This window comes from Oncorhynchus keta, chromosome 20, assembly GCF_023373465.1.
Source record: "Oncorhynchus keta strain PuntledgeMale-10-30-2019 chromosome 20, Oket_V2, whole genome shotgun sequence".
NCBI lineage: Eukaryota > Metazoa > Chordata > Actinopteri > Salmoniformes > Salmonidae > Oncorhynchus > Oncorhynchus keta.
Genome location: NC_068440.1, coordinates 9,795,807 through 9,821,777, shown reverse-complemented (window position 1 = coordinate 9,821,777; position 25,971 = coordinate 9,795,807). Strand labels below are relative to the sequence as shown.

The window sequence follows — 25,971 nt, the reverse complement described above, 5'->3', positions numbered from 1 at the left end:
GGACATGCTAACGAGTCTGTAACCTTGAGGTAAGCGAGCATTGTGTTGTATGTCTTTGTCCCTAGTGGAGACAGTATAGCCTACTCACCAAGGTCCAGGGTGAGCTCAGTTGGGACTCCGTAGTCGGCCAGCACAAGCAAGTTATTAGGTTCAAATGGGGGCAAAGATAATAGTCTACAAAAGGAAAAACAAAAAGGCATGCCAACCTAAGGAAAAAGGATTCAGACACAAATGTGAAAACCCTGCCGGGTCAGGAGGCTACTTCCAATCAGCTTCTCAGCTAGGTAATCTATCCCACCTGTGAGCAATCACTCCCTACTGGCACTCTGAGCACCTGGCCCTGCTGCTGCTGGGATATGAATAATGGACTACTAGTGAAATGGACTGATAGTGTAACTGTGTCCTAACCCACTTCCTACTGCTAACCCCTGATCAGCTGCACATCAGGACCTTAATTAGAGTACAATCAGCTGTCTTAGACAGAGCAGGGCTGGAGCAAAAACCTGCAATGCAGTAGGTAATCATTTCACTCTTAGTCTGCACCTGTGTTTAACAAAGCCCCTTGCTAAACCTGGTCTACTGGTCTAAGTCAGGACCTTGTCTCAACCCTGTGTGAGCTGTGTGTGACCCAAATAAATAAAATGACTAGAACGGAGAAAGCCCCTCTGACCAATTTGACTGCACCCTCATTGGTACACTCAATATGACTAATATAGAATTGTAATCCTGAATGTTGACTTGGATGTTGTTGGCTGTTGTAGTAATTCTATGGCGTGACCCCTGTATAACCCTTGTGTGTTACAGTGGCCCTACCCATGGTGAACAACCTGGAGCTGTTTGACATCACCCACAATAGCATGAGAGCCCGCTGGAGGGTCGCAGAGGGGGCTTCTGGCTACATGATCCTCTATGCTCCACTGACCGAGGGAGACGCCGCCGACGAGAAGGAGGTGAGAGAAAAAAGAGAGCAAAGGGAGGACGGAGAGGATAGAGAAAGGAGGATGAGAGGAATGAGAGAGAAGAGGAATGAGATGGTAAAATAAAGAAGAGGAAAATAGAGAAGGGGAAAAGACTGTCAGAAAGAAAAGGAAAGAAGAAGTATAATCCAAAGCACAGATGGAGGGAAAGAGAGAGAAGAGGATTTAAGAAATGGAGTGGCTAAATTTAAATACAGAGGAAAATAAAGAAGCAAGTGAGCAAGGGAGGGAATTTAGACTCAAAGCAAGGAAATGTTTAGAATACATTGTAACTAGTACAGTGAAAGGGGGAGAGGGAGAGAGAAAATGAGGGCAAAGTCCTCTACCGCTCAAATTCCACCCATCCTGTTAGTGCTCATTAAAAAAGAACACTCCCTCCAGGCACAGTAATCAGTTCAGGTTCACAGTTTCACTTGCTCAGCCTGTTGGGGCACAACATGGCTTCCAGGGATTTTTTCTCTTTTTCTCAAAGTGATGCTTGAAGTTTTTGTGCTAAATGTTACATCGACTGTTGTCGATTGATCCAGACAGGTTTGACGTGCATATCTGGGTTGTTTAGTTACAATCTGCAGCCTCTATATAGAATAGCCTACAACAAATGCAATCTTGGGGTAATATGGTTCATTCTGTAAAATGCAGGAAAAGGCACTTTTTTTTCACACCCTCGTGTATCACGTCTGGCTGGCTGGCTGGCTGACACTTTATCTGGCGGTGTGACTGCCTTGCCCTTGTCTGTTTGATGGTTGATATTCTGTCTCTATCAACCCCCTGTATATATCTTGCTCCTTGCCAACCTCTCTGCGTACCTGTCTGTCACCCTGTCTTAAGGTCTCTGATGACTGTTTGTGCAGGTGAAAGTGGCTGAGACTGTGAACGAAGTGGAACTGGAGAACCTGACTCCAGACACAGAGTACACAGTGACCGTGTACGCCATGTACGGAGAGGAGGCCAGTGACCCTATGACCAGTCAGGAGACCACGCGTGAGTAACCACCTCATACACTCGTACGCATGCACGTGTACACACAGATTCATATACATTATGAATAAGCAAACACACATATACAGTACCAGTCAAAAGTTTGGACACACATACTCATTCCAGTGGTTTTCTTTATTTGTACTATTTTCTACATTGTAGGCTAGTAGTGAAGATGAAATACAATGAATCACAACTATGAAATAACACATATGGAATCACATAGTAACCAAAAAAGTGTTAAACAAATCAAAATATATTTTATATTTGAGATTCTTCAAATAGCCAACCTTTGGCTTGATGACAGCTTTGCACACTCTTGGCATTCTCTCAACAAGCTTCATGAGGTAGTCACCTGGAATGTATTAAAAATGAATATGTGAACTTTCTTTCCTTAATGCGTTTAAGCCAGTCAGTTGTGTTTTGACAAGGTAGGGGTGGTATACAGAAGATAGCCCTATGTGGTCCATATTATGGGAAGAACAGCTCAAATAAGCAAAGAGAAAAGACAGTCCATCATTACGTTAAGAAATGAAGGTCAGTCAATCCGGAACATTTCAAGAACTTTGAAAGTTTCTTCAACTGCAGTCGCAAAAACCATCAAGCGCTATGATGAAACTGGCTCTCATGAGGACCGCCACAGGAATGGAAGACCCAGAGTTACCTCTGCTGCAGTGTATAAGAAATTGCAGTCCAAATAAATGCTTCACAGAGTTCAAGTAACAGACATATCTCAACATCGATTGTTCAGAGTAGACTGTGTGAATCAGGCCTTCAGGTCGAATTTCTGCAAAGAAATCATTACTAAAGGACACCAATAAGAAGAAGAGACTTGCTTGGGCCAAGAAACATGAGCAATGGACATTAGACTAGTGGAAATCTGTCCTTTGGTCTGATGAGTCCAAATGTAAGAGTAGGTGAACGGATGATCTCTGCTTGTGTAGTTCCCACCGTGAAGCATGGAGGAGGACGGGTGATGGTGTGGGGGTGCTTTGCTGGTGACGCTGTTGGTGATTTATTTAGAATTCAAGGCACACTTAACCAACATGTTTACCACAGCTTTCTGCAGCCATACGCCATCCCATCTGGTTTGGTTTTAGTGGGACTGTCATTTGATTTTCAACAGGACAATGGCCCAATACACCTCCAGGCTGTGTAAGGGCTATTTCACCAAGAAGGAGAGTGATGGAGTGCTGCATGAGATGACCTGTCCTCCACAATCACCCAACCTCAACCTAATTGAGATGGTTTGGGATGAGTTGGACCGCAGAGTGAAGGAAAAGCAGCCAAAAAGTGCTCGGCGTATGTGGCAACTACTTCAAGACTGTTGGAAAAGCATTCCAGATGAAGCTGGTTGAGAGAATGCCAAGAGTGTGCAAAGCTGTCATCAAGGCAAAGGGTGGCTACTTTGAAGAATCTCAAATATAACACTTTTTTGGTTACTACACAATTCCATGTGTGTTATTTCATAGATTTGATGTTTTCACTATTCTACAATGTATATATATTTTTAAATAATTTAAAACCCTGGAATGAGAAAGTGTGTCCATACTTTAAAAAAAAATTATATATTTTTTTTTAACTTACTGTAGGTATTTAGATGTTTTGTCAGCCATCAGGCCTAGTGAATTTGCATACTTCTGCCTGCATCTTGATGTCAAGCCCTGGCAAGCTTTAGAGCAAGATGTAACAAACAGGCTGACAAAATGGTGTTTGTGCTAATTTTGTGTTTCAGAGCTATTACGGTTGCATCAATTTAGTGTTGACGTTGACCAACTGTCAGTCACCACCTTGCTAGTTAATGTGTTATTGTCCTTCTTTGAGCGCTTCTAAGGGCGGTGTCACGACATGTGTTGTAGATATACAGAGGCTTGAAAACAGTTCAGAAAGTAGTTGTCCTTAGACGTTCTGTCTGTTTTAAGGGAACAGGACAGTGCCTTAAAGAGGAACAGTTCACTCCTGAATTAAACTTTTTTGGATGTGGTGTAGATCCAGCCTATTTATCTCCACCCCTAAAGAATGGGAAAGATAAACACTGTCTACAAATGCTGCTAGTATGTCCAGTTCATTTGGAATGGAGGTATGTAACATGATCTAAATAACAGATTGTGTGTTCTCAACTCATCTCAACATTAGACCACTTAGGACATCTGTAAACATTAGACAAACAGACGTTTTGGAGTGATCTATCACATTTAATAAATGACAGCATTGAAGTATAGTAGGAATAGATCCTTGCCAAACTTTAATACCCTCCTCTCCAACTTTTTAAAAATGTACAATTCCCTCATGAACCCAGTCCACCTTCACTGCATCCTTTTCATGCTCCCTGCGTCTAAAGCTAAACGCTGACCCTCATTTAAATTGAAGAGAATGATCCGCAGCAAGAAAGAACAGGAGTAATTTTAAGCAGGACTTCTAGCCCTACCTAAAGGTCCTTGTTAAATTCTAACTCTGCCAGAGAATGTACTTTGTCCGCAAAAGGCCATTCTCCTGCCCTTTTATTTTCCTCGGAGAGGAACTCTCAATCAAAAAGCGTCACTCGCGTCATGCACCTGCAGGAGGGTGACTCAGGTTATTGTGTTTAATTACAACTATATTAGGGTTGACCCGTGTTCCTGTTCTCTACCCCTCCTCATCTCCCAGTACCCCTGACCCCGGCGCGGAACCTGCGCTTCTCCGACGTCGACCACAGCTCGGCCAGGCTCACCTGGGAGGCGACGTCCAAGAAGGCCAACGGCTACCGCATCATGTACGTCAAGACAAACGGAGTGCAGACCAATGAGGTGAGAGCTCATGGCACTTGGCCAATAACGTAGCATGACTTTAAACCCATGAATAGATCGTGTTAATGTTAATGTTGAGGACTTTCCCCCTAAAGAAATAACTTTTCTTGCAAACATGTAAACCTGATAGACTGTGATATATAATCTGGTGCTGACTGATTTATAGAAAAGTAGGCATCACTGGAATGGATACCAAATTTCTAAGATAAGTTCAATAAAATATATATACTGTTTTATTGTCACATAGAGGGACTCACATTGACCGTTAACCCTGACCTCTCTCTTCCGTGGCTATAGATGGATGTTGGCCGCATCACCACCCTGTTGCTAAGGAACCTGACGTCATTGACAGAGTACACGGTGGCCATCTTTGCTATCTATGACGAGGGCCAGGCAGAGCCCCTTACAGACAGCTTCACCACTAGTAAGACTGTCTCTACCCATATAAGCAATGCTATTGGCAGCTCTTGGCTTTCAACAACAGCCTTTATAATACACAAAAAAAGGCTTTAAATGCTGTGGCTTGTAGAAAGTGCCATGGAAATATAATTATTGGGAACGGACATTCCCATTCAATTCAACGTTTCGTGATGGGTGGGCATTCTATTTATATGGAAAGTGCTAACAAATTATCCAACTGTATTTGAAAATGAAACACTGATGTAACAGTTTCTTACATGTGATAAAGTGTATCTAAAAGTGAGTTCAGACCGTGAATTTGACCACTCATATGCAAAGTGAAGTGGAGCTCTCCTTCCATTATTTTGAGGCATCTTTACCCTTTGTGTGTAATCCAGAGACAGTCCCAGAGCCTCTGAACCTAAAGACCAGTGAAGTCTCCACAGAGAGCTTCAGGGTCACCTGGGAACACTCAGCCCAAGACGTGGTCCTCTACAGACTCACCTGGACCCCAACCAGAGGAGGAGACACTAAAGAGGTCTGTGTCTGATGGCTGTTGGTTAGTTGAATGGATGGATAGTTCTCTGTCTGTGTTTCTGTCTATTTGTGTAACGGCCGTTGGTGGAAGAAGACGAGGACCAAGATGCAGCGTGGTACGTGTTCATATTTATTAAATAGAACTGAATACAAAGTAACAAACGAGAACAACCGAAAAAGCTCCGTCAGGTGCAAAACACACTAAACAGAAAACAACTACCCACAACACAGGTGGGAACAGGCTACCTAAGTATGGTTCCAAATCAGAGACAACGATAGACAGCTGCTTCTTATTGGGAACCTGCTCGGCATACTTTCTATCACACCCCTGAGCGTTCAAACACCTCACACACATGGTTACGGGCTTACAAAAAGAAGATACCTCCACCATGTCAGATATAGATTATAAAAAAATTATCTTTATTAACTTTGAAATTATGAAAACGATTAATAACATTCCACCCATGTGGCCACAGATGGCGCTTTTGGTCATTGACCGTAGGAATGGGCTACAGTGCTATTTTCAAGCCCTTTTGATGACTGTAGAATTCCAGCCCATTCGGTAGCAGCAGAAATATCTGACATTTTTGAAGCAACTTCTCACTACATCCCCCCCTTCCCTCCATCCCTCCCCCTCTCTAGATGCTAGTGAATGGTAACAGGAACAGCCACCTGCTGACTGGACTGAGGCCCATCACTGAGTACGAAGTCTCTCTGATTGCTGTCTTTAGAAACGAGGAGGAAAGCGACGCCGTGACCCTCACAGAGTCAACAGGTAATTAAGGGAAACTCCACTCCAATCAGGGTTAATTAAACATTGGGGATTATATTGTTTATTGTATTGATTTAATGTTGCCACTGTGCTACTGCTTACTCTTTGTTAAAATCGTGCTTGTCCACAACACAGCTTTTTTACCCATGTGTTGTATGTTTGCTACAGGGCATTGTTCATTGGGACTGGTCTTGAGAAACACCTTTGTGCTGAAACATTGACATTAAAGTCAAAACTACACTACATGACCAAAAGTATATGGACACCTGCTCGTCAAACATCTCATTCCAATATCATGGGCATTAATATGGAGTAGGCCCCCCCCCCTTTGCTGCTATAACAGCCTCTACTCTTCTGGGAAGGCTTTCCACTAGATGTTGGAACATTGCTGCGGGGACTTGCTTCCATTCAGCGACAAGAGCATTATTGAGGTCGGGCACTGATGTTAGGCGATTAGGCCTGGCTCGCATTCGGCGTTCCAATTAATCCCAAAGGTGTTCGATGGGGTTGAGGTCAGGGCTCTGTGCAGGCCAGTCAAGTTCGGGGAGCATTGTCATGCTGAAACAGGAAAGGGCCTTCCCCAAACTATTGCCACAAAGTTTTAGGTACAGAATCGTCAAGAAGGTCATTGAAACCCATTTCACGAAGCTCCCAACGAAGACTTCTTGTGCTGACGTTGCTTCCAGAGGCAGTTTGGAACTCGGTAGTGAGTGTTGCAACCGAGGACAGACAATTTTTGCAATGCACTTCTGTGAGCTTGTGTGGCCTACCACTTCACAGTTGTTGCTTCTAGATGTTTCCACTTCACAATAACAGCACTTACAGTTGACTGGGGCAGCTCTAGCAGGGCAACAATTTGAAGAACTGACTTGTTGGAAAGGTAGCATCCTATGACGGTGCCATGTTCAAAGTCACTGAGCTCTTCAGTAAGGCTATTCTACTGCCAATGTTTGTCTATGGAGATTGTACGGCTGTGTAATTTTATACACCTGTCAGCAACAGATGTGGATGAAATAGCCAAATCCACTCATTTGAAGGGGTGTTCACATACTTTTGTATATATAGTGTATATCTCCTCTAATTCTTCTTCTGAAATGCTCACTATACAAATCAAAATGTATTCATTAATTGATTGATTTATTGATTGACCCGACCAATGTATCTGTTTTTCAGTGGCAAGAACAACGACTACCACAAAAGCTACTACAACCACAACTACCACACGAGCTACCACCACAGCAGGTAAACTAGATATTTTTTCGGTCATGTACTGTATCGATTTTTATAAAGGTAATTTTGTGAGAGCTTTTAATAGTAATTTCCTCAACTTGTCCTGTTGTTTATAATAGTGATAGTAATGTATAATAGTGATAATGGATTGCATTTATATAGTGCTTTTCACTTGGTTTGAAATTGCAATTCACCTCATCCATCATCAATGCAAAGAGTTTACTTCCAAAATGCAAAAATCTTCATTTGTGTTTTGATTGAAACACAAATGATTGCTTATGGGTACCTTCATGTGTCGGTAAAATATACATTTTCTCTGATTTTTTTATTCATAGATTTGAGAAAGTATTGTTTTGCAAGACGCTGTACATCCATTGATAGGCTGGTATGGAACGTACGGATCCTGTATATTTGACTGTGATATGTGGTTGTCTCACCTAACTATCTTAAGACAAATGCACTTACTGTAAGTCACACTGGATAAGAGCATTTGATAACTGACTAAAATGTCAAATGTAAATGTTTTACATACAGATCTCATATTACTGAATATATTTTATTTAAAAAAAAATATATATATGATATATATTATGTAATAATATTATATAATATATATATGTTGGTGTAACGAATGTATCATTTGTACAGTTTTTTATGACAAATGTAGTTATTTGACTGTGTAAAACATAGCAGTGCTAATTATTTCTCTGAGAGTGAGGCGGAAATATAGCATTTAAAAAAAACATGATTATTTGTATCTGAAATTAAACCATGAAGTAATAGATTTTAAACACATCTGTCATTGAACAACCCCATGCCATGATTAGATAGGGAAAAAATACACCAATCTCTTTAATAATTTATTTAAACAATAAAAGCAACTTTACCAACATTTGTGAAAATGGATATGTAGAGTTTTGGATTGAAACTCTTCATCCTGTATGTAGCTATGATCTCATCAGGATCCCTGTGTTTGTGTGCCCTCTCTTTCTGCACTGTTGCATCATTAGTCTATTAATATTGTGTTTATTCAAATGTATGCATGCAACCACACAGTCTGCATAGTAAAGCCACCTGGTGTCTCTATTCTATCTCCATTATCTCCACCTCCCTTTCTCAACTCATCCTCGCTTCCCTTTTTCCCCCTCCCTCCACCCTCACTACCCTCTTTTTCTACCTTCCTCCAACCTCCTGTACCCTCGCTCCCTCCTTTCCTCCATGCCGCCTTCCCTCTATCCATCTCCCTCTCTCCCTCCCTCTCCCAGTTGTGCATCTGGGTGCGAGGAACCTCCTGCTTAGTGATCACACCACCTTCAGCATGGAGGTGTCCTGGGAGCTGCAGGACCGCAATGTGCGTCAGTACCGCGTCGCCTATGTCACCGCCAGGGCGATCGTGCCGAGGAGACGGTAAGATGCAAACAGAGGAGACTTTGTTGTCTGTTAGTACCCCCCCACCCCACACACACACACACAAACACAAACACTTCCATAAACACTTCCTAGAGATTGGGGTTGTATGGTAGTCTTTAAGTGTTTTTGCCAGATGCCTAGTGATATAGTGTTTAATCAGATTCCTTATCTATTGATATCAGAATGTTGAAATCCGGTGAGAATGTAGTCGATAAGTATTACTTATCTGTTGGATGAACCTTGCTGATTTTGTGATGCGGTGTCCCAAGCCAATGTTACAGCCTCATTGAAAGATAATAATGGAAAACAATACAATGAAATCGTGTCTTCAAATAGGATTTCAATGACAAAACAACAATTCATTCCTAGTCCAATGCTATAGTACAGGAAAACTCTGAAAAGTCGCTGAAGCCTTGCATTTGGTTTCTCAAATCACCGGCAACTTCCAGCACCACATAGCCTGAACAACTCCTATCCAATCACAGTTCACTAAAGGCCAGCCCAGCAATAGAAGCAGTAGAGTGGAACCCACAGCTCTACTCTGTAGCAAAGTAAATGCGATTGATAGTTTGCATTCTTCACAGATACTTAATTCCAAACTAGATTGAACTGCCCAAATTATAAATAGTTTATGAGGGAGCGCCCGCATAATAAAAATAATCTAATTTGGCAACTGCGGTGGCATTGGGACTCGGCCATTCGGGTCGCACTCCGTCCTGCGGTCCCCCCCTTCGAAAAAGCTAACTACTATTTTCATCACGTTTGCCTGAAATTGATTTGTCAAGCTCGCCGCTCGCCGCTTGTCATGGCTGCGAAACTTTTTGGGACGGAGTCAAGGCTAGACCGCACACGCTCGGAATGCAAACAGGAATGAGAGGAGGAATGGAGAGTGGATGAGAGAGAGAGAGAGAGAGAGAGAGAGAGAGAGAGAGAGAGAGAGAGAGAGAGAGAGAGAGAGAGAGAGAGAGAGAGAGAGAGAGAGAGAGAGAGAGAGAGAGAGAGAGAGAGAGAGAGAGAGAGAGAGAGAGAGAGAGAGAGAGAGAGAGAGAGAGAGAGAGAGAGAGAGAGAGAGAGAGAGAGAGAGAGAGAGAGAGAGAGAGAGAGAGAGAGAGAGAGAGAGAGAGAGAGAAGAGGAGGAGTGGCTTTAGTCCAGAAATGACAAACATTCTAGGTGATTCTGAAATTATACAGCCTGCATTACGAATTCACAGTGTTCACATGTCGAGTTATGCACTGTGCAATACTCAATTAACTTCTATAGCCTAACTCCTGAAAGTTTAAAAGTATATTTTTAAAACTATTTCCCAATTAAATTGACTGATATCAGTGTCTAGGTAGTCTATACCTTCATTTCAAATTCAATGTCTATTTATTATTAAAATTATACATAAATTGGGGGCAAAGTACCCCAAAAAACATACTTGTTTTCTTTTGTAGGAAGGCAAGCTTAGCATTATTTGTGATTTCTAACTTCATGTACATTTCTATGTCTGTTAGTACCCCCTATATGACTTTGCTGTTTAAATCTATATTCCTGTCAGCTATTAGATGTGGATATGAATTAATAATAGTTTAATTAATGTTTATTATGTACATACAAAGATTCATACGCAACCAGAGCCAGTATGATTAAAATTCTAGTTTTCTGCTCAAGTGTAGACCTGACATGTTCTTAACTATTTGGGGGAGGTATTCTTTCTTGTCATTCACTGATTGCCTAAAAGTCCTAGACTAGAGTTTATCCTAGATACAGTATTAACTTAATCTCGTGTCTGCTCAATTTTGTTTCATGGCCTTAATAATTCAATTCAATCAGTCATTTGCTGAATGGTTTTCTCCAATACAGCATGTTCATTCACTCACTATCACACGTTATTGCACATGACGTAAGGACATGAAGATGCGAAAACAGAAATCAGATCAGTTGATCTTTCTGTTATCACTAAAAACAAAGCCATCACAGAGCTCCTATTAGCTCGCCTGGTCCCAGACTTCACCTCTACATGTCATGCCAAACAATGACCATAGTTTGGGAGTTGGAAAGACAGCACAGACATGTCTGGTGCAAGGCTACCTACTAGCTTCATCTGTTCCTCTGATACAACTCCAGTACATTTAATCACCAGTCACATCGACCCAGCATGTCCCTTAACCGGCCTCCACTCCAGACAATACCAGAACCTCGTCCTAGTATCGTGATTTGCAGTTGTGTGTGTATCTGTGTTCTAGAAAATGGTCCCCGGTGGTCAGAACAGCCTGCTGCTGCAGCCACTGCTGTCTGACACGGAGTACAAGGTGACGGTCACCCCGGTCTACACCGACGGAGATGGCCCCGGTGTCAGCCGCATGGGACGCACCTGTAAGTCTGTCTGCATGACCTTCTCTCCGTGGTGACATTTTAGTGACAGGCTCGGACTCTGAGATATGTGTTCTGTTCTCTTCGGCACAATGGAAGCCTCTGTGCTTCTGTATTCTTCTTTCATGTGGAATATGGAACTTTAAAGACCCAGCAGGTAAAACAACCAGTGTTGCACATGGGGAATGAGTTAGTTAGGTAGTTCATGAACCCTCACCGTAGGTGAGATAGCCATGCTCTGTATATCATTGACACATACTGAATAATCCAATGGAAGCTCTTCACCTCTACATCAGGGAGCTCTCGTAGGCTTAAATAAACTGTTGATTTGACAGGAGATGGTAATTCCTCCTGTGGAGGTTTTCAGAAGCTTAGCAAAATCATTTTTATGGATTTCACATTTACATTCTTCCTCAAATGCAAACATGAGTAGTTGCTTTTTATTTTTCCTGCTCTGAAAATGACAGTCCCCTTGAAAGAATGAAAAATTAGGCTAATCCCTCAAACGACGTGTCACATTGGTTGTGTGTGTGTGTGTATGATTTGTATTGTATGGAACAGGTCTGGACAAGTTCTGCTAACACTACTGAATCCAGTTGTAATTCAGTCCAACACTGTGAGGCTGTGACTCAAAGTTAGTCATCTAAAAGCCCATCAGATGTGTATCGGGTTTAGAACTGCCAACGTGCTTCTCTTTTTAGGACAGGAGACTGAGTGACTCATATGTACACAGAGTTTCTCATCTACAATTCATTACTGTACTTGATGAAAATGTACCTTTTCTCTGAGTGTGTTCTGTTCTCTCTTTCTGTCTATCGCTCACTCGCACTATGCCTTTATCTCTCTCTATCCCTCTGTCTGTCTCTCTTTCTTTTTTCCTCAAATTCCTTCTCTATATCTATCTGTCTCATGTCTCCATACTTTCCCCCCCTCTATCCATCTCTAATTTCATTCTCTCTTTCCCTTGCTCTTTCATTCATCCTGCAGTGCCACTGTCTGCTCCTAGGAACCTGAGAGTGTCGGAGGAATGGTACAACCGCTTCCGTATCACCTGGGACACACCCCCATCCCCAACTATGGGCTACAGGGTCGTCTACAAACCCATCTCTGGTACACACACACACACACACAGTACTGCTTATTTCAAAAGATAGCCCATCTAACCCACAAAAGCCCTACAACACACATCAATGCTGCATATAAAACAGATATATCATACTACTACTACTACTACTACTACTACTACTACTACTACTACTACTACTTACTACTCTTACAACTAAAGGTACAGCTACTACTACTACTCTTACAACTACTACTCTTACAACTACTACTACAACTACTACTCTTACAGCTACTACTGCTACTACTACTACTACTACAAATTACAATTAATTACAATTACTACTAGTACTGCTACTAATACTAATACAACCATTACTATTGCTGATATTAATATCGATACTAATACTACTACAACTCCCACTACTACTACTAATGCCAACACTACTAATACTACTACTACTACACACAAACACATGTTGTGAAAGTGCATGAACCCTCATTCAATATATTGTGTTAACTACAAAGGATGATATTCTGGGCCACCTCCTACGCTTGTGATCCCACTCATATGTGATCTGGTCAGTTCATCACCTTCTAAGCACGAAATGTTTAGTAAAAGAGAAATTCCTACCACCCTATTTATATATCTGCTAGATGGAAATAATCACCTTGACACAAAACATGTTTAAAACATTCCACACAATGATGTCTAAAGCTGTTTTCTGACTGACAACCCACTACTCAAACTCCAATTCACACTTAATACAATGTGGTATTCATGAAATTCTAGCAATCACAGTCAGCTGCAAAAAATCAATAACATCTTAAATGCTCCTTAGGCGAGAGTAGCCTTTGAAATCTGCAAGCAGTGTGCTGTAGTATGTGTGGTGGTGAATGTGAGCTCTTTCTCACACACACACACACACACACACACACCAAACCCTCTCTTTTTCACAGCTCCGGGACCTGCTCTGGAGACCTTTGTGGGCGAGGACGTGAACACCATGCTGATCCTGAACCTGATGAGCGGTACAGAGTACGGCGTCAGGGTCATCGCCTCCTACACCACCGGCTCCAGCGAGGCCCTCACTGGCAAGGCCAGGACACGTGAGTAGACTATCAGCAGCCCCAGGTAGAATGGGACTCGAGAATGGATATATGTTAATTAATCGATTATTCAACACAACACCTCCAAGTAGAGCAGGACTCCAGAATGGATACTGTGTATACTGTGACTGCATAATTACTTACTTATCCCCTTTGTGCATAACAAACTTAATTTATTTATTAAACACTTTCTGGTCACATTGATCACTGTCAAGGTGATTGGGGCACAATGTTTGTCAAATACACTTCCGTTATTCATCATCCTCTTTCCAGGTTGGCCCCTCTACATTTTCCAGACGCTCTTATCCATAGCGACTTACTTAGGAGTTCAGTGCCTTGCTCAAGGGAGCATCAACAGATTTTTCATCTAGTCGGCTCGGGGATTCAAACTAACAACTTTCCTTGTGTTGCTGCCCCAACGCTGTTAACCACTAGGCTACCTGCCTCCGTCTCTAATTTGAATCCCCAACTTTCCCAGCAAGCATCGTTTGGATCACATCTAGGTCAACTGGTGCTGTCTGAGATTGAATCAGTGCGAATTATTGAGTATCACAGCTTCACTCCATCGGAGACTGCAGCCGCCACAATGATATCAAGTGGCCAGGCAGGCGTGCCTAATGTAGTACCAGTGTCAGCAAACCAGCACTGTAACGGAGATCATTGTCTTATTAGGGCTGGCAGCTCCCAGATAATCAGATTGGAAGGGGGAGTGGAAACTAGAGACTCGCATTCGTTTGCACATAACTACGATCTCACCTTGTGCATGATAATTAAGTAAAGCACGCTTGGGTAGTGCGTGATTTGAAGGGCATAGCTAGAGATATAGCAATCAGGATAGGGGTGTCTCTTGGGTGGAGTTTGATGCCTGACTGACACAGAGTGAGCATGTTAATGAACCCTGCACTACAGTAAGAAACCATGGGGATAGCTCAATGTCATGTTCAAGATCTCCTTGTTTTACAGCCATTTATGTGTATAGTTACTTTGTGAAAGTCAATGAATTGTTATAATGTATGTTAAGAATTATGTAACAGTCTACTTATTTCTCTGAGATTGAGGCAAATATTTAGCAAAAAAACATGATTATTTATCTCTCTGAAATTTTAACCATCAAGTGACAGATGTTAAACAAATACATGTCTGTCATTGAAAAACCCTTGAATAGATAGTGAAAAAAAAACACATCAATATGTTTCATAATTTCTTTAAAAAATAAATTTACCAACATTTCTGAAAATGTATATGTTGCATTTTGGAATGAAACTGCAAATGTATGTCCCACTGAAATATTCAAATTGATAGCAGCATGCAAGAATGAGATTAAGAAATGCATGCAACATTTGCATAAATGGATTTGTACTACTGATCATTAGGAGTAAGATACCGGCACCATATTTCAACTCCCCAAATAACTTTCGCGCCGTATGTTTAGAGTCCAACCCAAATGGAGACATATGCTGTGTGGCGATAGATGCACTGCCTGACGATAGATGTCTGCTCATTATCGTTAAGGATATGTTTATATTGCAGGGCTTTATCATTTAGTCACTTCTGCAGGTATAACTGGTGTATTTACCATCACTGCTCTGGTTAAAGTCAAGTCACGATGACAAGATTACATTCCACTATGTTGCAGTATAGCACAACAATCTACTGAATACTGATCCATAGACATTCTTTTCAGTCTTAGGCCTGTTGTGAAATGGCTTCCAGTATGATTGGTCTGCTCACACTATTTTTTTTATATTTTCTTTATGTCTGTCTCTCTGTCACAGTATACCTGGGAGTGACCAATCTGAACACCTACCAGGTGAGGATGAACAGCATGTGTGCCCAGTGGAGTTCCCACCGCCACGCCACTCTGTACCGTGTGGTCATCGAGTCTCTGCTCAGTGAGTGCCCAGCACCACACAACCACATACACACATACACACATCAATTTGCCCTGTTCCATTTGAACCAATAACCATTTTTTTACAGTATTGAGCTTACTATAAGCAAGTCATTTGTCATGGCAGCACAATATCCACACCCTCTCCTTGACAGTATGCCCTTACTTCTGTGTGTACACTGTACAGTACACTATATGCAACCAAATCCACATTGGTATTCCCCACACACTGACACAGCCACTCTAGTGGAAGGAGGTGATTACCATGCGGCCACACGTCTCCATGTGGATAAGGCTGTCAGCTCCCCCCTAGAATCCACATGTGATCCCGGTCAGGAATTATGCTCCTGGCAGGGAATCTCGGTTGGGACACGGAAACCTGCAGGGAGGAAGATTCACTTGTAATACCGACAGGGATTTCACACTTCCCCAGCAGAACTGTATAAGGAACTGGGGGATTGTCATTTGTATATCATAGCATTTGAACAATATTAAAATGCTATGATATACCATGTTAAATTATGCTATATTATATACAGTATAAAGCATAAGATATAACATCAATAGGACAGACTCTGGGGGCTATATTTTGGGTTTCAGTTTCGAATAATATACATTAGGCCTACATGGCTTTTAACAGGCGAGCTTGGTTGACGTTTACATATCCTATGGTTAAATAAGTGAACGTTGGCTAGCCAAGATATACTTGTTATGCAGATGACCGTAATTGCACCTCATTGCAACTTTTTGAAAAAATGTAACAATTGGGTTTCTGGTTCAATGTGCTCTGACAGGGGAAGTTCCAGATACTTCTGTTTCAGCTTGTAGTTAACTAGATACTGTATTTGCCACAAAGCAGAACATTATGAGGCAAAAAATTATATTCAGGAAAATATTGTAAGTGCCTTTTATCTTCTAAGTCATAATTATCACCTCACAGACGTGAGACTTCCAACCAACTGTCAGTGTGCAGGTGCACTGAACTGGCAAATCTGGTGCAGTCCATGAGGAGGAGATGCACTGCAGTACTGATTGCAGCTGGTGGCCACACCAGATACTGAATGTTACTTTTGATTTTGACCCCCCCCCTTTGTTCAGGGATACATTATTCAATTTCTGTTAGTCACATGTCTGTGGAACTTGTTCAGTTTATGTCTTAGTTGTGGAATCTTGTTATGTTCATACAAATATTTACACATGTTAAGTTTGCTGAAAATAAACGCAGTTGACAGTGAGAGGACGTTTCTTTTTTTGCTGAGTTTAGTATTCCAGTCCATATGATAAAACAAAATACATCCTGAATTAATGAAAGAACCTGGCATTAATCTAATTCTAGACAATTCATGACATTCAATGATCAATTTATCCTAATATACAGTTAGCATATAGTGGGATTTATGCAACAGATGGCATGGAATATTTCAGCAATGAAACATTTAAAATGTCAATGTCTTATCAGTGCTGTGTTGATCCCAATATGAGTATCATCTGCCAAATAGGAAAATAATGCAAGCAATTCATCAAGTTTAACACTGAGACCCAAACATCATTATTATCGTGTAGCGTTTCACACATTGCAATTTCGCAGCATTACCGTTGGGAGCTCCTGAAATATTAGATCTATCAGCCGGTATTAAGCCCAAATTAGGATTTATGATGGCTAGATAAATATATAATTACCCAAAGAAAATACCACCTTCGTGTATGAGTGAAATTGGCTTAAATTGAGGCCTTAAGGGGAAGGTTCCGAAATTAAAATTCTGGGGTGAGAAATGAACCCTCCACTTCCACAGGAGACCTCATAATGAGATTCTACTCATGGAAAGGCCACTGCTCGGGTTGCCAGATATTTGAATAACCCCAAACAGTTTGTGTAAGAGGTACCGGTCTTAATACATGGTTTGTGTGAAGAACTGCAATGCTGCTGGGTTTTTCATGCTCAACAGTTTCCTGTTTCGTACACTCAGTGCATATTGTGATGGTTATTCTGTCATCATTTTAGATGGACATAAACAGGAGGCAAGGCTGGGAGGAGGAGCCACCCGGCACTGCTTCAATGACCTGACGGCTAACACGCAGTACAAAATCAGTGTGTACGCCCAACTCCAGGACACAGAGGGGCCTGCAGTCACCACCACAGAGAGAACCTGTAGGTGTCCCCATCAACTGCTGCTTAGTATACACTCTACAACAGCCCTACAACCGTCTTGCTACTATTCTCAGGAAGGATTCTTACAATGTTGTGACGACATAAGTTCCAACATCACCTCAACAGTCTAGCTCAAGTGTCGGCAACCGGCAGTCCGCCGGCCAAACCCCGAAGTGATTTATTTTGGCGCCCCAAAGTTTTTAGTTAAAACATAAACAAAAAAAGTATTCCCTCTAGACTGTAGCAACGTCGTTACAACATTATCCACACCAAACATACAGTACATCAACATGTCTTACAGACAGTCACAACATATACAATATTTTCAAGACATTATTAGCCTCCTGGGAGGCACTTGAATGCCTCTCCCAGGAATGAATCATGATTCGGTCTGTGGCCAACCACAACAGTAATCAAGGCACTCTCTCTAACCCACCAGGCATTTGTTTGCATTGAATTGCTTTACTCTAAGTGTAGACACTGATTTATAGCTTTGTTTTGATGCAGATTAGAGCTAAAGGCCTTTTTTAAATTACCCTGCGTTTCCCCAGGCGGCCTTGCAGGCTGCTATCAAAAGTAATTCCCAGTTTCATGTAGCTGAATAACTACGGCGGTAAAGTATATGCGAGTTTCAGCAGGGTTCCAGAGCTAGAAAAAAAATGTTTAAATTCATTTCAATTTGACTGCCGCTGTTGTTAGTGATCAAGCTAGCAAATGACTGTATATGGGTAACTTAATCATCAACTCGGCATGCTGCTAAGAATAAGCTACCATCTCTGATTTATTCTCGGAATTCCTTCTGATTCTTCTATCATGTGACTGATTATATATATTATATTTGATGCTATTATCAATGTGGTATCTTCTGTCTGTAGCCATTTTAATTTGTACTGTAAATGAAAGCCTCACCAAGCATGTGGTTAGGTGAGGTGACATAGACAACTAATGAGGATGTCATAATGATTTGTGTGTGTCTTATGTCATTGCTTTCATGCAGTCCCTGTTCCCACCCCGGCACCCACCAGGCCGCCCACTACCACCCCTCCTCCCACCATACCCTCAACCAAGGAAGGTAAGACAAAAAGCCTGTTGTAAACACATACCTGTTGGTCCGAGTGTGGTCCATTCCATTCCTATCTGGTAGACCAGTACCGATGTCATCAGTGTTTCCCCTAGTTAACACTGATGCTTGGTTGGGCTGCTGGAGAGAAAAACTTTAGGTCTGTATTGCGTTTAGTAAGCTATAGTGCTTTTGGCTTGGCCTCAAAGCCCTTCATGTTCCTTTATGGGGTAAGGGGAAATAATACTGTCCATAGTGAACATCTACCTGGGTGATGTAGCGCAGCAATTTTGCACTCAAATGCTCACAAGTCCCCACCCATCGGCAAATAGATAGTGTAGAGATATCCCCTATGGTAGATTATCTATGTATGTTTGTTCAACTCACTTAGAGTGGCATGAACCTTAAATAACATACAGGGTCTACAGAAAGTATTCACATCCCTTGACTTTTTTTCACATTTTGTTGTGTTACGAAGTGGGATTAAAATGGAATTTAATTGTAATGTTTTGTCAACAATCTACACAGAATACTCTGGAATGTCAAAGTGAAAGAACATTTCTAACATTGAAAAAAACAATTGAAAAATAAAAACGAATATATCTTGATTACATAAGTATTCAACCCCCAGAGTCAAGACATGTTATAATCACCTTTGGCAGTGATTACAGCTGTGAGTCTTTCTGGGTAAGTCTCTAAGAGCTTTCCACACCTGGATTGTGCAACATTTGCCCATTATTATTTTCAAAATACTTCAAACTCTGTCAAATTGGTTGTTGATCGGTTTCCCGTGTGGCGCAGCGGTCTCAGGAACGTTCACTGTCTTCTTGGTAAGTAGCTCCAGTGTAGATATGGCCTTTTGTTTGAGGTTAATGTCCAGCTGAAAGGTGAATTCATCTCCCAGTGTCTGGTGGAAAGCAGACTGAACCTCTAGGATTTTGCCTGTGCTTAGCGCCATTCCGTTTCTTTTTTATCCTGAAAACTCCCCAGTCCTTAATGATTACAAGCATACCCATAACATGATGCAGCCACCACTATGCTTTAAAATATGGAGAGTGGTTCTCAGTAATGTGTTGTATTGGATTTGCCACAAACCTAACACTTTGTATTCAGGACAAAAAGTTTGCTTTGACAGATTTTCCAAATCTGCTTTGACAGATTTTTTGCATTATTACTTTAACGCCTTGTTGCAAACAGAATGCATGTTTTGGAATATCTTTATTCTGTACAGGCTTCCTTCTTTTCACTCAATTAGGTTAGCATTGTGGAGTAACTACAATGTTGTTGATTCATCCACAGTTTTCTCCTATCACAGCCATTAAACTCTGGAACTGTTTTAAAGTCAGCATTGGCTTCAAGGTGAAATCCCTGAGCGATTTCCTTGCTCTCTTAGCAGCTGAGTTAGGAAGGACGCATGTATCTTTGACTGGGTGTATTGATACACCATCCAAAGTGTAATTAATAACTTCAACATGCTCAAATGGATATTTCATGTCTGCTTCTTTCTTTCTTTTTTTTACCCATCTACCAATAGGTGCATTGGAAAACCTCCCTGGTCTTTGTGGTTGAATCTGTGTTTGAAATTCACTGCTCGACTGAGGAACCTTACAGATAATTGCATGTGTGGGGTACAGAGATGAGGTAGTCATTCAAAAATCATGTTGAACACTAATATTGCACACCGAGTCCATGGAACTTGTAACGTGACTTGTTAAGCAGATGTTTACTCTTGAACATATTTAGGCTTGCAGTAACAAAGGGGTTGAATACTTATTGACTCAAGACCTTTCCGCTATTCATGTGTAATTCATTTGTAAAAAATGTCAACAACAACAAAGAAATGACACTTAGACATTATGGGGTATTGTGTGATTGTGTGTAGGCCAGTGACAAAACAATCTCAATTGAATCCATTTTAAATTCACGCTGTAACACAAGGAAATGTGGAAAAACTTAAGGGGCGTGAATACTTTCTGAAGGCACTGTAATTTTGTTTGGTGAAAGGTTCGAGTAAATTAAAGAGCCCTCAGAACAGGCAGTTACCATGGAAATCACTCTGTCAGGTTGCTTGGTCAATTTTAAACCGGTCCCTGACTGACATTCAAACCTCAAATGATTCCTGACACAAATATGTGAATCTAATACAAGTTCATGTAATGCAGTGTCTATTGCACGGTCATGACTACAGACATCTGAAATGATAGTAAAGCTGTTTAATGTGCTTTTAGAATAATCACAAATCTATTCAGACTTTCAAAAAGATCACATATGAGCTTTTTAGTCTGAGATAATACCATAAGCTGGAACTTGTGTGACCTTGTGTCTTGAGTTTCAAGTATATCTCAGAATATTTACAATTCTCCAACAAACACATGCATGTATGTATTATTATACTTGTAGAAAAACTTGTAGAAAATGTGTAAAAGTTTAACTTTATTTGCTGTTTTAGAGAACGATAATCTTAGCAGTTTTCTTTTTTCCTACACAGCTTTCCCGGGATGAGTCTTGTAAAAGTTAACTGAGAACTCAGTCCCCTCTGTTGGAACTTCCAAGCCTGTAATTGTTATTGTTTTATTATTGTCATTGTATGCCTAGGAAACATCAACAAACGCTACTTTTAGTTCACTTTGCTTCCCACGTACTAGCAACTTGGTTATTATTTTTGGTTCCTTTGAAAATGACAGAGCAGAACAGTAAACAACAGGAAATGAGGTATTCTACTGGTCAATCTGTCCCTGGCTGGCGCTGATATGCGAGAGGGAAGTTGTTGAGATAATTGCCAATCATCGCAGCTCCTCTCTCGTAACCTGTGGAGAATGAGAAAGCTCTCTCTATTCTCCATTGTGATTCTTCCACTGCTGCCTTTTGAGGCTAGAGTGTGTATGTGTGTGTGTGTATTGTTCTCTTTCTTTGTCAGTTTGTATTATATATGCTGTCTATTGTAGGAACTCTTATTGTGGGCACTGAATTTAAATTGCTCTTGATAAGAGCATGTTCTAATTGCCTTGTAAATGTAAATGTCCTGTTCAGTCTCCCTCTCCCTCTTTCTCTGTTTGTATATTATTTTCTCTCACTCTTCCACTCTCTCCCCTCTTCCTCTCCTTTTCTCACTCCTCATCCCTCTCCCCTCTTTCCTCATTTCTCCTCATCCCTCTATCCCTCTTCCTCCTCCCTCCCTCCACCTACTTTTATCTACTTCTATCACTCTCTCCTCTCTCGCTCCTTTCTCTCATTCCTTCTCTCATGTCAGTTTGCAAGGCAGCCAAGGCAGACCTGGCGTTCCTAGTGGATGGCTCCTGGAGCATCGGGGATGAAAGCTTCCTGAAAATCATCCGCTTCCTGTACAGCACCACAGGAGCCCTTGACACCATTGGACCAGATGGCACTCAGGTAAATATTGACACCTAGATCAACCAATGGGTGAGGTCCTGAAGCTAGCATTTACAGTACTGTAGTGAAATACTCCAATAAATTGTAATTAATGGTCTTAAAATGTATGAAGGTACATTTATGTTTGACTCTTGTGTCACCTGTGCTTTTATGAACAATGCCCCAGTTTTCATTAAACTCATAGTATATTTCTCCTGCCAGGTGGCCATTGTCCAGTTTAGTGACGATGCTAGAACCGAGTTCAAACTCAACTCCTACGACAACAAGGAGAGGCTACTAGAGGCCATTAACCGCATCTCCTACAAGGGAGGGAACACCAAGACAGGCAAGTAGACTTTATCAAAGCCAAACCTTTGTCAAACCTTATTCACTCCCTACCAATGAAGAGTTTTCATATAACTACTCTGCATACATTAAGTCCCCATTGATTTTTCTTAGAATTTCTAAAGGGACTCCCATAACAGTTAATTAACAGGATAACTGAATCCCATTGAGACAGCTGTAACCTGCCAAAAAAGAATCCGTCATTGTAATCAGACAGGCCAGAGTTGTCAAGCATGGCTTCCGGAGAACAGTGAGACACTGTCACTAATCAGTGTTTCTAAGTACCAAACCCAGGAACCCCAAGGGGAGCGATAATGCATTCTCCAAGTCATCCAGCAATGTTTTCTTTTTTCCAAACGGGTGCAACAAAGAAGTCCGCTTGGTAATGATAATTGTTGCATTGTGTTCTCCTTTGATTCTGCTGTATTTGTGTGTAATGTGTATAATTGCAGGTGGGGTGGGAATAATAACTACATTGTATATTTTTTGCTGAATCATTTGCAGTGATAGTGGTAACCCAAAACCATGATCCTCTACCAAGTAACCTGGCTAAATCCTGCTGTCAATCTCACTTTGAGTGCAATTCCTCTCTTCATCTTCCCCTCCTCCCTCTCTCTCTCTCTCTCTCTCTCTCTCCACCCCTCCCTTCATCCCTCCTGCTAATTCTCTTACTGTAGGGCTAGCCATCCGGCATGTGAAAGACACCATCTTCACAGTGGGGGGAGGGATCCGGAGGGGCATCCCCAAAGTAGTGGTGGTGTTGACTGACGGGCGCTCTCAGGACGATGTCAACAAGGTCTCCAAAGAGATGCAGATGGAAGGTAATGCACAGTATGCGAGAATTCAATTAAATAGAAGGTGGTACAAAAAAAGTATCTGTATATGTTAGTCCACCAAAATGTTCTAGATTTGCATGCACATTACACACAATTGGCAATAATGTGTGCTTGCCTTCTTCACAGGGTACATTGTCTTTGCCATTGGTTTTGCGGATGCGGACTATGGGGAGCTGGTGAGCATCGCCAGCAAGCCCAGCGAGAGACACGTTTTCTTTGTGGACGATTTAGACGCCTTCCAGAAAATTGAGGAAAAGCTGGTCACCTTTGTTTGTGAGGCTGCCACTGCCAGTGAGTCCTACATCCATGTTATTTGGAAACAGGGAAGGGGCATATTATTGTGTCTATTTTTATCCATGGAGTGACATAAATGTTTTGTCTTTCAGCTTGTCCTTCGGTGGCGATGAGTGGCAGTACCTTGCCAGGTTAGAGACTGGAGCATGCTTACTTATAGAACCTCTTCATGCCTCCTAGCATATAGGGCACAGTCAAGACCTCTACTCTCTGACCCGTTGACTAGTTCCGACCCCAGTATGACTGTTATGCACAACATCACTGTAAACTGGACAGGGACAGTACAGTTGACACAGATAATTTCAAACACTGGACTCTGAAGTGTCAACCCGTACCATTAACACTGCGTAAAATGGCCTGTTTCGTAGTGTGTACTAGTAAGTCAGAATATCTTTAATGATAAGAAGTAGAAGCCCAGTATTGAGAAGTCATGATAAAACAGATTATGTTTACTGATCAGTAGACAACTGTGTATGAATATATCTGCTTTTACACCGACTCACGGTTGTTTATGTTGTGGCTGCAGGTTTCAGGATGATGGAGATGTTTGGCCTGGTGGAGGGTCTGTATGGACGTGTATCAGGAGTGTCCATGGAGCCTGGCACCTTCAACAGCTTCCCCTGCTTTCGACTGCACAACAACTCCCTCCTCGCCCAGCCCACCAAGTATGGAAACTAGCATCTTAACTAAAAGGCATTACAGTGCATTATCTTCCATCAATCATGTAGAATTTAGTAGATGCTCTTGTCCAAAGTGACAAAATGTCAGGAACTACAATGATACAGGTTGCATAACACAAGTACATGACACTTCATATATATTATAACTTTATGACAATGTATTTAAGTATTGGCAACACTTACCCAATGATAACAAAAACATCACCTTATAGCATACAACTAACCCTACTCCCATGAATTGAATCCTCTTTTCATGTCATGTGGCCTAACAATGCTGTTATTACAATGAAGAGGTGGTGATAATGACAGACAGCTGGCCTTGCCTGGTCTATTTCCTCTCCTTTATCTGCAACAATCCCCACACCACATCACACAAAGCATAGTCATTTTGTGTTCCATTCTCAAATTATAATGCAGCAAATGTGGTCCAAATACAGGAGGGGGAAACAATAGCTTCCTGCTCCTAACCTCTCTTTCGAATTGAAAGACACTATTGAAAGAATTTAACTGGCAAGTTGAAACAGCATTTGAAAATGTGTTTAACAACAGTTGAACTCGGTGAAGGTGCTACAGTACAACAAAACCTGCAGTACGTTCAGACTAGAGCCTATTGTTCTGTGAACTTTCCACTCCAGGTTTATCCACCCTGAGGGCTTGCCCTCCGATTACACCATCACCATGCTGTTCCGCCTGCTGCCTGAAACCCCCAAAGAGCCCTTTGCATTGTGGGAGATCCTCAACAAGGACAATGAGCCCCTGGTGGGCGTCATCCTGGACAGTGAGTAGAATGCCGGGGGACGGGGCTGGGACTTGGTTGCTGTCATAAGATAGACAAAGCAATGGACATTTCCCCAGGTGTCTCTGCTCATTTATCAGTTGTGAGCAGCACAAACATTTTGTCAATGTAGGCTACATTTTCAAAAGGTATCCCGTTGCTCAGATTGCACAATGTCTACTAAACCGTCTGTGCCTCCTCTATTTGAAACGAGAACATTCCTCACTATATTCGAGTTGTACTGTGTACTGTCAAACGGTTCTCTTTCCAACTCTAGACGGTGGCAAGACCCTCACCTTCTTCAACCACGACTACAAAGGACAGTTTCAGACTGTGACCTTCGAGGGACCTGAAATCAAGAAGCTCTTCTACGGCAGTTTCCACAAGGTCAGAGTTAAAAGCACTCCTTGTTGTCTCACTTCCTCAGTGCAAACGCTAAATGCTACAACATCACCCTAACACCTCAGAGAATGTCCTGCTTCCTGGTTATAAGCCAGCTTGTTGAGTGATGTTAAGTCACTCTTGTCTGGCTGTCAGTGGAGCTTACAATACCTTTGCCCACATCCATGGCCTGCTGCTAAAATGAATGAGGATGTGCTTTATCTCTTCACTGGCACAGCTATCTGATAGTGTATTCAGGTCACCCACTTGCCAATGTCATAATCATCCTCCGTCTACAGATAACTAACTTTATCATCCATGAGTGAGATATAGGACCTGAAACAAACACAGACCTTTTTTGGAGCAGTTTGTAAATCACTTATGTTATGACTGTTCAAATTGCTTCAACTTTTTTTGCTGCACAATAATAGTACTATATGTCATTTAGCAGACGCTTTTATTCAATGCGACTTACAGCCATGCGTGCATACATTTATGTATGGGTGGCCCCAGTGGGACTATAACCCACAACCTTTGGCGTTGCAAGTGCCGTGCTCTACCAACTGAGCCACAC

General features: G+C 41.7%; 1 protein-coding gene across 1 annotated transcript in view; it reads left to right on the top strand.

The window, feature by feature from the left end:
• The window catches only part of LOC118399347 (collagen alpha-1(XIV) chain), an 83,713-nt gene that overhangs the window by 31,034 nt on the left and 26,708 nt on the right, over positions 1-25,971 (top strand). The window contains 23 exon segments of the mRNA XM_035795356.2: positions 805-950; positions 1,829-1,958; positions 4,602-4,741; positions 5,039-5,165; positions 5,539-5,678; positions 6,320-6,452; positions 7,623-7,691; positions 8,945-9,061; positions 9,064-9,086; positions 11,319-11,448; positions 12,433-12,555; positions 13,468-13,617; positions 15,393-15,509; positions 17,511-17,657; positions 18,655-18,729; positions 21,968-22,107; positions 22,309-22,432; positions 23,109-23,252; positions 23,394-23,558; positions 23,654-23,692; positions 24,088-24,226; positions 24,877-25,019; positions 25,294-25,403. Coding sequence (XP_035651249.2) covers positions 805-950; positions 1,829-1,958; positions 4,602-4,741; positions 5,039-5,165; positions 5,539-5,678; positions 6,320-6,452; positions 7,623-7,691; positions 8,945-9,061; positions 9,064-9,086; positions 11,319-11,448; positions 12,433-12,555; positions 13,468-13,617; positions 15,393-15,509; positions 17,511-17,657; positions 18,655-18,729; positions 21,968-22,107; positions 22,309-22,432; positions 23,109-23,252; positions 23,394-23,558; positions 23,654-23,692; positions 24,088-24,226; positions 24,877-25,019; positions 25,294-25,403 — 2,771 coding nt within the window.